Source organism: Primulina eburnea, chromosome 16, assembly GCF_022965805.1.
Source record: "Primulina eburnea isolate SZY01 chromosome 16, ASM2296580v1, whole genome shotgun sequence".
Taxonomy (NCBI): Eukaryota; Viridiplantae; Streptophyta; class Magnoliopsida; order Lamiales; family Gesneriaceae; genus Primulina; species Primulina eburnea.
The window spans coordinates 4,481,003-4,494,977 of NC_133116.1; the positions used below are offsets into that span (position 1 = coordinate 4,481,003).

The window sequence follows — 13,975 nt, forward strand, 5'->3', positions numbered from 1 at the left end:
ATCAATTATGAAATATTGCTTTTTAAAAAAAAAAATAAAAGAGAGACCCGTGGGATGGAAAATATCCCATCCCAAACCTGAATATCGGACAGTGACGCACACACTGAACGTGAAAACGCCATAGCTGAGACTGAGAGATGTTTCTGAGCCATCGACTTCCAAGAATTCACCTCATTTCTCATTTCACTTGTCCCAAACCCAAAAGGCTTCTGCTAATCACCTCAACCATCGTATCCAAACCCATACCTGCTTCCATCTCCCACTTCTCCGCGACAATCGCTACCCCGTCAAAGCCCCAAGAAACTGCACCGCTTCCTCTCGAAACTCTCTTTGTGCCGCCGGATACAGACGTTTCGTCTCTAGAAATCTCGAGCTTAGGCGCGAGAATCTTGAAGGGCTCGAATATCGTGCTGAGTAAGTATGCTGCAGGCGATGGTACTGAAGTTGTAAATTCGGAGTTTGTGAAGAGCAGTGTAACAACTGAGGACTGTCCTTCAGATGGGATACCGGAATTCGCGCTCGTGGGCAGGTCTAATGTGGGGAAATCTTCGCTTCTTAACTCGCTCGTTAGGCGGAAGCGGCTCGCGCTCACTTCCAAGAAGCCTGGTGTGTGCAATTTTTAGCAGTGTAGTGCGTGTTCTTGACAGAACTAGTTAGTCAGGCATCATTTTGATGTGGCTTTTTTTTGGGCAGATATTATATGTTTCGTTTTTTGTTTTAATCCGTAGGAATGAGTAATTTAGCCTTTCATAAAGTTCATTTCTTATTTTTTCAACTCAAGGGAAGCTTGCTGCCATAGGAATGAATAATTTAGCCTTTCATTAAACATCTTTGAACCAGGTTCGGTGAATCACAGAATAGAGGGATTTGTTATTGTATGCTTATAGATGGTGCTCAAGACTCAAGAGTGATTGAATGTGAGATCAAATGAACTTATAACTGATAGTACTATAGCTATGGGAAGCTTATGCGTAGGTCGTACCATGAAACTTTTCATTTTTTGGCGTGATAGACATAGATTGTTACATCCAACACTGATAGCCTCTTAGGAGTGTTCTTTTGTTCATTTTTTGGAAGCTAAACAGGATTAGAGGACTTGATTTTGTATAGTTTATTGTCAGAAAGGACATTGGGTTTGCCTAATTTGTGATGCAAAAAGGAGTGAAGTATTGAATTTCCTGTACAAGATGATAGAAATATTTATCTGGAACTATTCGAAGTACAATTTTTGTTGTGAAAGTAACTATATTATCGTGTTTCCATTTTCAGGAAAGACACAATGCATCAACCATTTTCGCATTAATGATAGCTGGTACCTCGTCGATTTACCAGGCTATGGGTATCCACTTGACTTTGGATTTCTTGATTTTCACTCATTTTATTGGTTTTCACTTTTGTGATTGGCGTTAAAAGTAAGAGTCGGTTAGATATACAAATAAACAATTGTGTGACAGTAGTTTGAATGCACCTGCTCATTTCTTAACTTAAATGAACACCATGATTGTACTTTTAACATCATAGTGGCCTAGTTTTCTACGACGTGCTGCATTTTAAATTATATGCTGCATCCGTGTGCTATTTCTCTATTTTTGGATGTTCACTACGTGTCCTCATAAACTGGTTGAATACATACCATAGTTATCAAAAGTTTACAAGCCATGCATCCATGATCAAGGTTTAGTAAAACAGCCCTTACTCCTGACAGAAGCAAAGGCCCAGTACTTCGATACTGCACACATAACAATAAAGTTTCGTCCTTAGTGCATTTCTGAAGTCCAAGAAACCTTTAAGTGTGCTCTAAACATGGGGACGATACATCCAAAACCAAATGCAAGGGAATAATGATGAATTCTTTTATAAACCAGTAACTATTTGTTTTATTGTTACATAATGGCTTGCGAAGTACATGAATAGTTATACACAATGAAATTCTCTTAGAATATTTAGATCCTAGCATATCATTAATTGCACTGTGCCTTCCGCCTAGGATATGTTATAAATACCTATGCACCTTATGGTTTTAATTACTACGATATAGAACTTGCTACAAGAAAATATTAGGTTTAGCACTAGTGTATGGCAGAAGATTAGGATATGTTAAGCTAACATGTTCATGCACTATCTGAGTGTTTGGTGTTGAGCGGGTTGTCTGAACCATGAAAACAGGTAGATTTCCTACAGAAAACGCTTTTTCTTCTCAGTTTACCTCTCATATTTGTGTCTAATCTCAACCTTCCATGAAAGGGATTTACAAAAATGGAAAAAATGTAAAACCGATATGTTAAGTGATACTGTGAATTTTTCGACATTCTGTTCTGCTTAGCAACTAAGTAAATTGGACAATTTGTTGGTACTTGTGGCGGTGACTAATTATTGTCGTTAAATAGGTATGCAGCCGCTCCACATGAGATTCGAACAGACTGGGCCAAATTCACCAAGGATTACTTCCTCAACCGGCCTACACTTGTCTCTGTTTTCCTTCTTATTGATGCCAGCATTCCCGCAAAAAAGATTGATCTTGATTATGCTAGTTGGTTGGGACAAAATCAGGTTTTTAATTTCAACTTTTACTTCTAAAAGGGAATACAAAGCAATATTCATTTTCTTGTACGCGAGGAAGCTTCTCGCCGTTTTATGTTACCTTTTTTGTGGCTTTATGGAATGCTTTATGCCATACTTGGTGTTACAACTAACTAACGTTATACTGATTTGGTACTTTCCAAGAGTTTGATAACTGCCTTTTTTAATTCATGTAGACGAATATTCAACCAGTGTTGCAAAAAAAGTGTAAAAATCAAATGTAGCCAACAAATTAAAATGCTTGAATGATTATCTCTGCTGGAAAAGTTATCAAATCCATTTATAATTTTTAACGTTTATGCATAGGTAATCTTCACATGGTTTAATGATCTTATTTATTAACAAGTAAAACCACTAGAAAAATTGATAAAGAGGTTTTAGCAGGCTAAGTCGTGATGTCTAAATTTTGTTCACTTCTTTTTCCAGATTCCGATGACTTTAATATTCACGAAATGTGACAAACGAAAAAAGAAAAGGAATGGAGGGAGACGACCTGAAGAAAATATCCAAGAGTTTCAGGAGCTGATACGCAACTTTTTCCAGACAGCACCACCTTGGATCATGACCAGTAGTGTCACAAACCAAGGAAGAGAGGAGATACTTTTGCACATGTCTCAGTTAAGAAACTACTGGCTCAAGCATTAGGCTTCCTACTAGGTATTACCTCGATCCTCATGAGAGACTGATACAATGTTATAAACTACACATACAATTTGCCCTTTTTTAAAAAAAAAATGTAGAGCAAGAGGGAATATCGGGGAGTCCCCCCAACCCCTTGTTCATTATTTTTTTTCTGGATTTTGTATTGAAATATTAAACAAAATAATGCCGCGTTCCCTAAATCTCTGAAGTTCTCATTTCGCCTCTCCACGCGAAGTTCTTGGCTCTAATGTCGGCTCATTGACTCATTCCCCATGAATCCGGATCTTGTTTCTCAAGTGTTGTAGTGTTTTTTACTTGCAGGACCGGAGTCGCTAGCCATATGGTTTGTAGTGAGTAGGATTCATGGGAAGTATTCCTTTACCCTGTTCCATTGGTTTTCATGTGACAATATATATTGTTTTTTTCTCATTCTTTATTAGTAAAATCATTTTAAGTAGTTGCCCTTGGTCTCTATGTTTGTGTGTGTGTTTATTGATTTTATTACAACACCTATGATATATTCAAATCATTGATAGGATATTTTAAGTTATCATGTCTACACATTAGGCGAGCTAGATGATTTTTTAGTCTAAATATCTAATTCTTTTTGTTCACATCTATATTTCTTCAACAAATTTTCTGTATCAGATATCAAACTCAAAATCCATAACATATTCATCTTCATTTTATGCAAATTGATGGGTAAATATATCAAATATTTTTTGTAAGACGACAACGAAAATGTAAGAACCAGAAGCATCATTTTTGTGAAATCGGGATGGTGGATAGTTATCCATCGTCTAATCGACGTTTTTGAATAACAATGCTATAATTAACTTATTACTCACAACAAAGAATCTTTGCTATAACATAAAATTCTATGCTCGAAAATGATGGTTTGAACTTTTACGCGCCATTTTGAATTTTTAAGAGAGTGCGTACATTCGTACCAATAAATAAAACAATTAACTAAAGTAAGAGTTGGGCTTCATGTGAAAAAATCGAAATTAATGGAATAAATACAATATAAAGAGTACAAAATTTCACAAAAATCTATGACACGGTCACTTGTTCTGAAAAAAAATTCTACAATAAAAATTATTAATTCAAATTCGAAATTATTATTATTATTATTATTATTATTATTATATGATCAGATATGAGAAAAAAAACAATTTTTTAATGATATTTCATTGTCCTAACTCCTAACCACATTGCTTGATAGCTTTTGGTGGTTTCGACAAATTTTGGGAATTCCGACTACAAATAATTTTTCAATAAATGAGATTATATGTAATAAATTACATATATATTTTACTATTGACCCAATATAATATTTAAGTTTGAATAAAACTCGAACTTGCCCTATTATCCTACTTTTCTATAAATAAAAAAAAAAACAAAGCTCAATGATCTAATTTAACGGAAACATATGATATTTCAAACGAAATCTCGAGTTCAAGACTAAATATAAGTAACTTGTGACCAAATTATATGTATATTTCTTTTACCATTTGAAATGTGAGTGGCTACTAGCTAGGTATAGGATAGGATAGATCATCTGCCATTCATGATCTTGACATCTTCTGGATATCTGAATTTGCTCATGCAATGAATTTCAATTTTGATCAAAGAAAGTGCAGTGGCCTAGAAAATAAATGTAACTAATTGGACATTTAGAAAAAAAAAATAAAAAATAAATATCAAATTAAAAGTTATTAGTTCATCCAATAATTGCTCATGAAATATATATATATATATATATATATTTTTTAATAAAATAAATCAAAATCATGCTTTGAAACTGAGACCATCTGTGTCTGATAGCATTTGGGACACACTCGAGCTAAACTTTCAAATCACTCAAGTTTTATGTCTGTGCCTCGTTGGAAGCTTCTCAAATTTCAAGATTCTCTCCAAATTTTTTTTAATGCTAAATTAATTTTTATTCGATGAGCTGGTAATTTAATTAATTTTGAAAATATATGCATAAATTCGAGAAGTATTTTGTAAAAATAATAAATTTATACCCATTTATGCCAACATTTATACATTGAAGAAGATTCGTACTTTTTTTTTCCAAAAGAAAAATTCGTTCCTAAATTAATCTAAGGAAACACATTAATTATATATTATTATTCTTGTAAATTTTATTAATACATTGTCTTTGTTTTCTTATATTTGGAATTTTTAATAAGACGTAGGCATACGGACATTTTGTTACAGAGGAAATATAATCGCAAAAGATATCGATGTAATGTCAACCGTTAGTCAAGACAGTTTATCATGATCCATACTTTCAAAATTTATGTGAGAAAAATTGATGTACTTTTAGAAATCAAACGCATACTGATTATAAAAGTAATGCTATGTTAATTATATCCATAAATTCTTGTTTTTACGATGTGAAAATCCAAAGTCAATATCTTTTCATGTGTATTAGATAAACCATACGTTACGCTAGCTAGATAAACGCATAAGCCATATGTGACAAATTATCCAAGTAAATCTTGTATGAGATTGTCACACAGATCTTTATTTATGAGACGAGTCAACACTGTTCATATTTACAATAAAATATATATAATATTTTTTATGAGTGACTCAAATAGAAGACTTGTATCATAAAATTAATATACGAGACCGTCTTACAATAATTTTTATATCTCTTGAGAATATGTCATGAAAAAAAATTTAAACTTTTAATCATTGATCGGATTTATAAAAATACACATAATTACGATAAGACAATTATTGTGACCAGAGCCTACTCGAGCTCTTCCCTATATAAAATGCAGGGACTTTCAAAATCAAAATTCAAAAACTTGGACAGGAATTTGGATATTTCCGAATGGAAAATCACAACTTCTTCCTCAGACTTTCTCGTTTGTTGTCTTCTTCTTTTGCTTCTTGCCGTTTTAGAAGCCTACCAGATCATGTTGCTCATAGCTCCATCTCCATGCAAACTGATAATAGTAACATCATTATTCCCCATGCAAACGACAGCTCGTCTTTCATCAAAAACCCTGAAAAAACTCTCCAAAACGATGGTTTTTCAGGTCCAAATCCCTGCAGGAAAAACGACGCCATCAACCTTTATAACCGGAGTACGTCGTCCCATAGCGGCTGGTTCAGTAGTGCCGATGAGAAGTTACAAGAGAACGACGCTTTCTTCAGATTTTCGTCTTGCTCCGGGGAGTCCTTTCGCCTGAGAGATCGCCGCCCCAAGGTAAAGTGTGATGAGATGAAAAGTATCGATGAAATTGGAGAACGTGCCAGTTCTTCGGCATTATCTGCATCCATGACAGCGAAGATCGTGGGAAGCATCCGCCGTATGGCAGAACCTCCGCCGCCTCAGACCACCAACGTTATTCTCCATGAAACTGATGAAAAACCCACCTGGACAACAACCCATGAAAAGAATCATGACCTTGGGTCCCATCAAATGTCAGCCAAGATTTACTATTCCTGCCGTGCATATTCTGGTTTGTCTCGCCGGAAAGCGACGAGGACTCGACGGAGAGCTCATATGAGGAAGAGTTTCGGGAACGGTTCGATTGTTGGAGAGTGTCTGGCAGTGGAGAAGAAGTCGAGGGATCCTCGTAGGGATTTCCAGGCATCAATAGTGGACATGATCTTGGCGAAACAGTTGTTCGGAGCAGAGGATCTGGAGAGACTTTTGATTTGTTTCCTGTCTTTGAATAGTGTTTGTCATCATGGCCTGATTTTCGAAGTGTTCTCTGATATTTGTGAAACTTTGTTTCGTTTTTGAGTTTCTTTGGAATTTAATGGCTTTTGTTTTTTTGTTACTTGTACTTATTGTTTCGTAATGAATGATTTCTAACTCTGATCTTTGTAAAATCGAATTACATATACGTCTATACATATTTTGTTTCCAACCATAGTTGGTAAGGAACATTACAAAACTGCTGTCTATTTACAAACACCCAATAAGAGAGGAAAAATAGAACCTAAACCACAAAAAACACAATATCATAATGAAAGAAAAATGGGACTCAAAAGATTTCTGAATATTACTACAACTTCTGAATTATTCTTGTTCATCCATGTTTAGAAAAACGAAGAATTATAAGTTTGATATAATTCATCACGGAAGGTTTTTGAATATTTCTACAATTTCCAAATTATTCTAACGATTGGTTGAGACTGAAAATACACATCATTATGACTTAATTGACATATTGATTCGTCTTGTTTTAACGCTTCTTGTTTCTACTGCAACAACATAACGATCATTCTTAGCTATGAGATTTCATATAACATTTATCTGGGATAAGATGAAAGAAAAGTTCTTGACAAATTATATAATTGTCTACATTGGAAGAAATTTTACTATATGGATAGACATTGATTCAATGATGGACGAGTTCTGTCTAACGAAAAATTACAAGACACATCTTCAATAGTTTATTAACGGAATATTTCAAAAATTATTTTTGTTCCAAGTTATTTTTTGCACATGTATTATATTACATACAATATTTGAATATTTTAGTATGGATATTAGAATGATTACGTTTTTTACATTACTTAAACAAACTTTTATTCCACCATTAAAATTAAAAAAAAGAAGAAGTAAAAGGGGTACATTACATATTCTACTCTAGGGACCAATAATTTTCAAAGCCTCCACCAAATTAAACGGCAGCGTTCCCACTTCCGTCGCCGTCGTTAACCCCGTTTTCTCCGCCTACGAAAACTTGCTTAAATCCGTAAAGAGATGACAATAGAAACCGATCGGTCCCCGTAGAGGAGAGTTTAGAGGGGTTTCTATAAGGCGGGAGGTGCCAAGTCCGATTGAATTTTCACGCGTGTTTGTGGAGGAAAAGTGGTGGTGGGGGTGGGGGTGGGGGTGGGGATCATGGTGAATTTGATGGTGGAAAGAGCTACCAGCAATATGCTGATCGGTCCTGATTGGGCAATGAATATCGAGATCTGCGACATCTGCAATCACGACCCTGTGTAAGCTGTTTCAATTCTATTTTTTTAGCTTGGATTACTTGATTGTCCTTCTTTTACTGTGAACTTGGGATCACGATTGTTGAACGCATTAAATTAGGTTACCGCAGTTGCCCATGACATGAATACAGAAGTATTCAGCTTGTTTCTTTTCTTCATGCTGAATGCTGGCACTTTTTGTGTTTTACTGTATATTACTCTATTTCAATATATCGCTGGTTTTTGTGAACTTATGATGGTTTTCTGTTTGCATCAGACAAGCAAAAGATGTTGTAAGAGGTATAAAGAAACGTCTTGGCAGCAAAAATCCAAAAGTCCAGCTTCTTGCGTTAACTGTAAGCTTGATTCTCCTTCCCTAACAATTTTGCCCTTGCCTTCAATATTTGTCCACGGGCTTTGCTTTGTTTTAACTTATTACTTCTGGGTTTTATACATGATCAACAAGACCATCCTCTCAAGGTCAAATGTTAGACACAAAAACCTTGGCTTTTTCCGAAACTTTCAGAAATTTAGCAAACTTCATTATCTATGTTACCAACAAATACCCCTTAAATTTACCTTTAAAATCTTGTTAAAAGCTCAAGAAGATGTAAACATCAGACATGGTTGACAATAAAGCCATATCTTGACCAAATTAGTTCAATCCATTTTCAAAACTTGTGGCCAATGACATTTTAAACACCAGACGAGCTTGGGAAGCCATAACCGAGCTAGTTTCAAAGATGAATTTCAAAACATTGATTATAACTTATGTGAACTTGAAGCTCGTTGCAAGGATAAAAAAGCAATGATGAGACGTTGATATGAGATGTTTTGAAAGTGAAGAGTAACAAAGAAAATGACAGAGTTTTCTTTCTACCTATACTATCTAAGTTCTGTGATGAACAAGCTTTGAAATGACCATTATCAAGCCGTGGCATCATCTTTAAAGTTACTTTTTGAAAAGAAGTAGAAAGGTTTCCTGAAAGTGTCACAGGTCCATAGTCCATACCCCTATTCATGGTCATGTCCGTGTCTGTATTTTTTTGTAAAAATTAGTAAGCACAAATCCATGAGCCTTAAAGTGTCCCGATCCATAGCGTGCTTAAAATTTCTAGCCTTCTCATGTTCGGCTACATGCAACATGCATGAGTTCCGTGCCTTAACACCAAATTTGGAATGCAATCATGGATTCGTGGTAACCCCGGTGCCTAGTATGAGGTACACACATAACAAATCCACTGGCTAGAACACGACTATGGGTCGTGTCTGTAACTGAACCAGCTCACAAAACATCATCACTGATCTATGACCCTTACCTTCTCGTCCGTGGTTTGCAACACATCCACTGGCTAGAACACGACTTTCAGAACACGATAATGTGCGAATCTAAACATGGATGAACAAGAATTAGAAAGCAAGGATTGCACAACCGAGGCTATGTGGCCACTTACGTGGCACTGTGGGCTATCGGTGGCCAGCATAGGGACAAAAACACTTAATTTAGAAGCAAGTGTAACACATTGGCTTATATTTTGTTTTCTAGCTATTAGAGACCATTGTGAAGAATTGTGGGGATATTGTGCATATGCATGTTGCTGATAAAGATTTACCTCGTGAGATGGTGAAAATTGTTAAAAAGAAGGTAACATGGTCACATATTTCGTTGCTACGGTGGCATGATCTCTTAATCTTTTCCTATATTTGTAGTAACATTCATTTTGTTATGCAGCCTGACTTTCATGTGAAAGAGAAGATTTTAATTTTGATAGATACATGGCAAGAAGCTTTTGGAGGGTCAAGGGCAAGATATCCCCAATACTTTGTGGCATACCAGGATTTATTAGTATGTCATGCGATCATCATGTCTTGTTCCCTCCATTGTTTTTCCTTCTTTTTTAAATGAAATACTATGGTTGTGTTTATCTTAACCTTTATTTTTTTGCATATTTGTCAGCGACTTGGGGCAGTTTTCCCTCAGAGATCCGAGAGTTCAGTACCTATTTTTACACCAGCACAAACACAGCCATTAACATCTTTTCCACAAAATCTTCGTGATCCTGAGTCAAGACCGGATGCGGCTGAATCTTCTGCAGAAGCTGAATTTCCAACATTGAGGTACATTAAAACAGTAAAATTTTCCTTATTTGTCTCGATTAACTTGACATTTCCTGTAATTTTTTTTGGAATTGTGGAGGCATATTTTTCAAAGAATTGATGTTTGGTACCATACAAAATTTACTTCAAATTGACCGCCTCTTAAAACTTTCCTCTTTCTGCATTTCACATAAGATCCAGCCTGTAGGCACCTTGTCGGTGCTTGAATGATAATGTGAATACAGATTTGAATGACGTGTCTTACTCTGGTTTATGATAATTCTAGTTGTGTGACATATTTTGTTCTTCTTTCATGGGAGCCATATTTTGTTATTGTGTTGTAGGAGTCGAATTATGAACTAAAATTGCTATTCCTTTACACCTTTACTTGCCTTCTGATTTGAGTCTCATTTCTCCTGTGGTATAGTTAAATTGCTCTTTGATTTTGATGGAAACTTTTTTCAGCGTGACAGAACTTCAAAATGCACGAGGTGTCATGGATGTCCTCTCGGAAATGCTGAATGCCTTAAATCCTAGTGATAAAGAGGTCATTTTTCGCTGACATTTGTTCGAGCAACATTGTAGTTATTGTGGATTATCTATTCTTGCGTAATTATGTGAAGTGACTTGGAAAGTTATAGTTTCTCTGATTGCTATGGTGGAAATTGAATTGAAAATAATTTACTTATTTTACTCTGATTTAACAAGTTTCCCCTTCAATTTTTTGCTGTGAAGTTAAATTTTTTGTTGCAGGAACTCAGGCACGATGTTATTGTTGACCTGGTGGCGCAGTGCCGTACTTATAAGCAAAGAGTTGTGCATCTAGTTAACTCAACTTCGTAAGGACTTGTTTAACTTCGACTTGTGCTAATAGTGTTTGTTTATTGTAATTGTCATTGGAGTTTATCCTTGTTTCACCTTTTTAAAGTGTTCCTTTCTATTATATCTTAACACAAACAATAGAAACTAGCCATCTTAGTAGATCAAATGTCCTAATTGTTGACCAAGGAAGGCACGTATCTTGATGTTTCATCTTTTTCTCATTTATTTCTTTCCAAGTGTTCTGCATATTCTGACTTCAATACCTGTGGAACAAATTGAATGTTGTAATAGCTGGACAGGTCCACAACAAATCACTGAAATCTAGGTGGATTTTTGCAAATCTTAAATGCTGATACTGGTCGTGAACCTTCTAGTGTAAGAATTGCTTCATGTACTGATAGAGTTAGTGTTTGAAGACTGAGTGCAGTTTGAAAGGAAAATTCTTCTGGTTGAGTAACATAGGAGATTGCCATCGTTATAACTTTTGTATAGGTTCTCCGTTAAGCCAGGTTCTGTAATTTATGATTTCATTTGACAGGTTTCATGGGTGAAATTTTACCTTTTTTGCTCCCCTGTTACCTGCTATTTTTGTGGTTTTTGAGAATCTGCTCACTATATTGATATAAATATAAACTAGTATTCTTCATGAATCAATCTAATATCAGCTAGAGATTGTAATTATACTTGGTCAGAATACGTTGGAATTTAAAGCAGTCTTTTAACGTATTGTGACATAGGGATGAATCATTGTTATGCCAAGGACTAGCGCTGAATGATAGCTTGCAACGTGTTTTGGCTAAGCATGAGTCAATGTCCTCTGGAGCCACCTCTGGTGAATCAGATAAGCCAAAACCCGAGCCAGCCCAAGCCTTGGTAAAAGTTGATGCTCCTCTTATTGACACTAGCATTGCCAAACAATCAGAAAACGGGTAAATTTTGTTTCTGCCACTGAAGTATTAAATTTATGAATTGCCCCCATCATTTTTACATGTTTAGAATGTGACAAAAAGATTGTTCCTAGCCATGAAATGAATGTATTTTGCAGATCCACATCAGGTGTTATCATACCAACACCTCCAGAAACTAATGCTCAATTAACGACGCCAACAAAAGCTGGTCCTATTATAGATCTTCTGAGTGGAGACACACTGGCCCTTGTGCCTGTCGCAGAACCTCAGCCAGCGAGCCCTGTTGCATCTCAGCAGAACGCTCTAGCTCTTGTTGACATGTTTTCACCAAGCAATAACAATCAATCTTCCAACCCCATTGGACAAGGATATTCATCATCACGTCAATTTCCACAAAATGTTCAAACTCCACAGCCTTTGTTAAACTCAAACGGAAGTGTGTCTGGCCCTGAATTACCCCGATATGGACAGCCCCTTTACCCTCAGGGCTCTTCTTCTATGTGGAATGGTCAGATGACCCAACAACAGCAGCCACCTTCACCAATTTACGGTGCATCTTTCTTTTTTATTTGATATCTGATAAAACAACCCTATGGAAAACCAGAAAAGAAAAAACATAAAATAAAGCCAAATTAATGAATGAATAGAAAGCAAGCTTCAATTACTTTTGTCCCATATGTGATTCTTGGATATATTTTGGCACTGCTACTTTCTTCATCAATATGTTATTGGGATAATTTCTCCGATTGTCATCCTGAATCACGTCATCACTTAATTTATAGAAATTTGTAGTCTTGATCTACTCGAGAGCTCAAAGTAATATGATGCATTAGAATCAATGTCTAATCTATACTTAATTCTTCAAATTGTAGGTCCTCAAGACAGTGGTGCGCTTCCTCCTCCACCATGGGAAGCTCAACTGGACAACACTCAACAACCCATAAGTCATCCCCCTCAACAAATGCATGTTGCACATTCCCTACCATCACCCAGTGGCACATATCATCAAGGATCGCAAACTTTGGCAAATAACCAATCATTCAGCACATACGCTCAACCAATCTCAAGTGGCCATCATACCCTCGTAAACAATCAAGTTCTGCAGAGCAATCAAATGACCACTGGCTTGTATCCACAACCTTTTTTAAATCCACAGGCTATGGGTATGTTTCCTCAGCCAGTACAATCTGTTCCAATGGTTTATATGTATCCTCAACAGGCGTACGGGTATCAAATTGCTGGCTATGGCTATGGCTATGGCCAAGGTGAACAACAGAACACTCAATTTATTGATCAAAAGATTTCCATATCATCGAGGGACCACAGCTCCCTGAGGAATTCTTCTAATGTGGTTTCCAGTTCCTCATACGCACCGTCCCTGAAACCCTCCAAGCCAGAGGACAAGCTATTTGGAGACCTTGTTGATATTTCTAAATTCAAACGGGAAAAAACCATGCCTGATAGAGCTGGGAGTATGCGATAAACGCCATGTTGTCTGTATCGCACCGGCTTTCTTATTTGCTTGCCTACTTTCTCTGGGTGCCTGATGTTTGATTTCTTATTTGTAATCTTTGCACACATGTTCTCTTTATTATTTGTACTTTTCATGTTGGAAAAATGACTCCCGTTTAAGTAAATAAAATTTTTACCTTTTTTTTTCAGTTTATTGGTTTATTTGTCGTTAACTATATTATTTGAAAAATATATATAATCTGACACCGATTCACTGTTAGAAGGTTAGAAGTTCCATAATAATAATAATAATAATAATGCATAATTTCTTTTAAATTTCATTATCAAGATCTTATATCTTTATTTTTGGAACTTGATATCCGATATCCGACTATTTAAATGCGAGACATCGGTTTAAAATGTTAACATACATATTCTAGTGAGTTTTATGTGAGACTGTTTCACGGATCTTAATCTGTGAGACGGGTCAACTCTACCCATATTTACAATAAAAA

At 35.8% G+C, this 13,975-nt stretch overlaps 2 protein-coding genes across 3 annotated transcripts; both read left to right on the forward strand.

Moving 5' to 3' along the window:
• The first annotated feature begins 55 nt into the window (after positions 1-55).
• LOC140816673 (GTP-binding protein At2g22870-like) lies at positions 56-3,679 on the forward strand. 2 transcript variants are annotated; one of them, XM_073176065.1, is made up of 5 exons: positions 56-606; positions 1,270-1,339; positions 2,388-2,550; positions 3,007-3,237; positions 3,544-3,679. In XM_073176065.1, the coding sequence occupies exons 1-4, from the start codon at positions 138-140 to the stop codon at positions 3,223-3,225; spliced, it is 921 nt and encodes a 306-aa protein (XP_073032166.1). In that variant the 5' UTR covers positions 56-137; the 3' UTR covers positions 3,226-3,237; positions 3,544-3,679. The 2 variants fall into 2 exon arrangements, with proteins under 2 accessions (XP_073032166.1, XP_073032165.1); XM_073176064.1 differs by lacking the exon at positions 3,544-3,679 and having other exon boundaries at positions 3,007-3,449.
• A 4,128-nt stretch (positions 3,680-7,807) lies between these two features.
• On the forward strand, positions 7,808-13,665 carry LOC140816162 (TOM1-like protein 9). Its single transcript, XM_073175241.1, has 10 exons — positions 7,808-8,205; positions 8,459-8,537; positions 9,728-9,826; positions 9,914-10,027; positions 10,139-10,299; positions 10,744-10,825; positions 11,032-11,117; positions 11,838-12,029; positions 12,146-12,558; positions 12,881-13,665. Exons 1-10 carry the CDS (start codon positions 8,105-8,107, stop codon positions 13,489-13,491), a joined length of 1,938 nt encoding a protein of 645 aa, XP_073031342.1. The 5' UTR covers positions 7,808-8,104; the 3' UTR covers positions 13,492-13,665.
• Positions 13,666-13,975: the final 310 nt, after the last annotated feature.